This window comes from Medicago sativa, chromosome 1, assembly GCF_051527215.1.
Source record: "Medicago sativa cultivar Bolivia chromosome 1, Bolivia_mono, whole genome shotgun sequence".
NCBI lineage: Eukaryota > Viridiplantae > Streptophyta > Magnoliopsida > Fabales > Fabaceae > Medicago > Medicago sativa.
In genome coordinates, this window is record NC_140749.1 from 92838176 (window position 1) to 92842406 (window position 4231).

Here is a 4231-nt window from a genome sequence, read left to right on the forward strand (position 1 = left end):
AAATGAAGATATTTGAAATATAGAGGTTGGATAAAAAATTGAATGAAATCGAACGACATCAAAAAATATATATTGAATATTAAAAAATTAAGATATTATATTAAAAAAATAAAAAAATTAAATAATTCATCGTAATATTTGTAGTTATAAGGGAGCCTACAATGAATTGAATCATCACATTTGACTAATAAAACTCCAGAAGTGAGATTGAGATTGACGCCACATCTTCACCTAAAACCTCAAGACATTAGGCATATTATCAATTCATTCATATGTTGCTCAATATATATTATTGCATCCAAAGAGAAGTTTAACTCACATGACACATTAACATATCTCCCTTAAGGTTAGGAATCTCTGTGTATGTGATATAGTGAGATCAGATCAAAGATACAACATCGTAAAAAAATTTGGTTGGTAGTGGTTTCATAGAGGAGTGTTTTTGTTTGTTTCTTTCATGCGAAGAAAGAAAGTAAATTAAAAAAAGAAAGAAGATGAACAAGGAATTTGAACATGAGAGAAATTACGAGGGAACAAACTAAGGAAAGTATGTTTTACCCATGAGAGTATAGGTAATATAGTGAGTTACTGATAGTTTATGGATTTGTTGAAGGCGTTGGCGATTGCTGGTAATTATGCTACCAAAATATTAGACTCATTAAAAAAATACCACATCAATTTAAACTGTCTAATAAACATGTATTTTGTGACCTAACACATCTATATTTTCCACTATGATTCCACCAAACACCAAAAGTAAAGAAATTTATAGTAACAAAGGTTGAATAAAAAAAATTGCATGAAAGCGAATGACATCTAAAAATTAAAATTTAAGGCTAAAAATTCAACAAATGACAGCCAAAAACTGAAACAAAAAAATCATCATAATATTATGTCTTATGTGGAAGCCTACAATGGGTTGTATCATCACATTAGACTAAGACCAATCATATAAGTGAAATTGATATTGCACCAAACGTAAGATATTAGATATATGAGTCACCATACTTATATGTTGCTCAACATCTATTCTTGCATATAATGTGAAATTGTTACTCACAATTGACAAATTAACATCTCTCCACTAAGTATCATAGTCTCTGTATACGTGATCCACTACCAAGAACCGCTCCCCCACAATGTTGAACCGGGATAAGATACCGTCGTTGGACCTTCAAGGGGAGACATCACTGGTGTGGATCGGCACATTGGAGAAAGAACAACCACACAGGTGAGAATGATACCACATCTTCATTCAAAACTTTAAGGTTTAAGTATGTGTTTTTTTTCCATTTGTTTGTTGTTCAACCTCCACTATTTTATCAAATCTTTAGCTTTAATCAATACATGATACATAATAATATTCTCTATGTCAAGTATAACCAAATTCTAGCCCGTGCTTGGCACGGGTGTCCAAACTAGTATATATATATATATATATAGAGAGAGAGAGAGAGAGAGAGATGAAGATAAAATAGGATGCTGAATGAGTGTAGAAAAATAAATGATATACAAATATCATTCTTTATTTTGTTATTATCTACATGATTTGAGGTGGCTTATGGTGCAATTGTTGCATGTTTAACAAAGAACTTTTTTAAGCATACCCGACAATCATTGGGGCACCCCAACTCAAATAAAGACTTCTACATAATCATAAATATGAAATGTAAAACTTAACTGTACATAATTTTCTTTTTTAAAAATCAGTATCATAAAAATGACTTTCATGGTGGAGAAAAAAATATATAAACCACAAAGATGACTTTTACTGTGAAAAAGTAATCATCGCAAATGTAGGGCATTTTTATCCTTTTGTACAATAATGTTGGGTACAAAAAAAAGGTGGTAGGCCTGTCATGATCTTCCAAAAGGCAGCGCAAGCTAGATTGAGGGGCATTCCATAACCATTTAACTATGGAGAGCAAGAACAATGGGAGGATTGGGGAGAGGGTCATGATGACCCAAGACCACACAGGATTCAAAAGCATGTATGAGGAATTGTAAGTGTTCTAAAAATTCCATTTTTTTTAGTCCATCAGACAACCATGTGTTCATCCAGGATCGATAGATTTGGCCAAGAACAATCCTCGACACCAATCACACACCGATTACGCGGTCAAACTGTTATACACATCTAGAGAGTCGCGACTCAGTAAGGTGTTGGATAAGAGGTATCAACGAATACTCATTATTTAAACAAAACTGCATGAGAAAAGCATGTACCAATAGAAACTCTTTGATTTATCAGCTAAAAACTAACCTTAGTAGATATCAAGCTAATCTACAGAAATAACCATAAGAAACTCTTTACATAAAGCCTACCCTGCTAAAATGTAACACTTCGGAGCACATAATGCCACGCAACATGAGGCTACTAAGTACATGGTGGATTTCACCCTTCTACTCAATTTGTGATTGTTGTCCAACTAGCTGGAAGACGATCAGAAGTGGTAGGCAAAGCTCTAACATTAATGTCGAGAGGCATGAGACGGTACTGAATGTCGAGATCCCTGAAAATCTTCATCAACTCTTCAATAAGAAGAGACCTCCTGATATATCTTTCTCCCATGTCTTGGAAGTTCATTCTATGAGTTGGCCAGATTGCCACTTTAACCATGTTCAATTGATCGTGATCCTTCAAGACTATAAACGGTGAAGGATACCAGTGCTCCTTCTTGTTATCAATGAAACTGCATTGTAGTCAATAACGATTTTAGGTCATCAGATATATATACCAACAAATATGCAAAGATAATAAAGGAGAGACAGCTTTCAGTTTCAATACATACTTATGTATTCTGTGTTTCATGAGTGAAATCTTTTCAGGTGGGGTAGCTACATGGATACAGAATTCAATAGAATCTCCCATGTCAGGACTACGGTAGAAATTATGTATGGCCTTAGTAGCAAGGACACTGTTAGGGATCGTTATCTTTTGATTATCGTATCTCAGAAATACGGTGGTCAAGATGTTCATCTCTTCGACAACCATCTGAAACCACAAGCAAAAATGAGGGGAGGGGGACAAAATTAGACCAGGTTTGCATTGCAAGAAGACAGAATCTATAAACTCCTAGAGATATATACATTACCTGGGTCGCATCAATTTCACATCTATCTCCCACATCAAATGGATGCATTACAAATAAAAATATGATTGCTTCAAATACAGTCTTGCATGTGTTTCCGAATATAAATGCAACCAAGACAAGTTGTGAGCTCACAAAAAGAAGAAATTTGGTAGTAGCAATTTCCAATATCAAGAGCCAAATAACCAGTATGATAATGGCAACTAAGAAATTGAGCATTCGATGAAGTTTGTTCACTGCGGTTTTGGTGTCATTCAATGTCAAAGCAAGCGCTCTCCTCTCCCTGAAGGCATTAACCTGGACAATAAAATGAGCAATATTGCTGTAATTTGTAAATATTATAGAAGTAAACACATTATACTTGTATGTAAAGTGTAAACAAAATCAAAAGTAACCAGGCACGAATACTCTCTCGATGCAAATTTTTGTCTTAAAAAGATTCGTCAAAGCATGTATGATTGAAAATGAGCACAAGAAGAAGAAAAAAGATAAAGCCAAGTTTAATCAGATGCAACTAGTCTTAGGCAGGGTCAAACAGAGCTTAGGTAACTATGGGTTTATCTAATATATATACTACGGCGGGTAAATGTTTACAACAAGTGAATAATGTCAGGAAACCATAATGAAAATGTGATGCACATCAAGGAAGTGCTATCAAATTTTGCCTCTAAAAGGTATTCCATCAGACAAACAACACTAAAGAAGAAAAGGAAACATATGAAATTACACGGTTTATGCATCATACGCGTTAAATCTTACCACCCAGTTCTTCAACGCGGATTTGCTGATTTTCCCAGAATCAGACGCTCCTTCAAATAGATTTATGGTTTTTATAGCCTCATCTTCTCGCATAAAACGCATTAAGTCCTCAGGATATATAAACCTGCAGTGCAGCATAAAGGAAGAAAATAAAATGACAGAGAGAAAGGACTAATAAACAATGGACCACTTGTCATTTATTACATGTAATGCATATTAAATTAGACAGAAACCTTTTCTTTATTGGTCACACTAAACACTCAATTGATTATGTCACATAGGAGAGAGAGAGAGTTTAAATAACACATAGTAGTAGTAGTAGTAGTATAAGTCCAAGACGACGACTACTACTACTAAGATTAGACATCTTCTCGCATAAC

The 4231-nt window shown here is 34.3% G+C and overlaps 1 protein-coding gene across 1 annotated transcript; it reads right to left on the reverse strand.

Moving 5' to 3' along the window:
* Window positions 1-2223: 2223 nt before the first annotated feature.
* On the reverse strand, window positions 2224-4015 carry LOC146959240 (mechanosensitive ion channel protein 5-like). The gene is made up of 4 exons (XM_085740788.1): window positions 3852-4015; window positions 3096-3389; window positions 2793-2995; window positions 2224-2693 (listed from the first exon to the last, which is right to left on the reverse strand). Exons 1-4 carry the CDS (start codon window positions 3987-3989, stop codon window positions 2408-2410), a joined length of 921 nt encoding a protein of 306 aa, XP_085596914.1. The 5' UTR covers window positions 3990-4015; the 3' UTR covers window positions 2224-2407.
* Window positions 4016-4231: the final 216 nt, after the last annotated feature.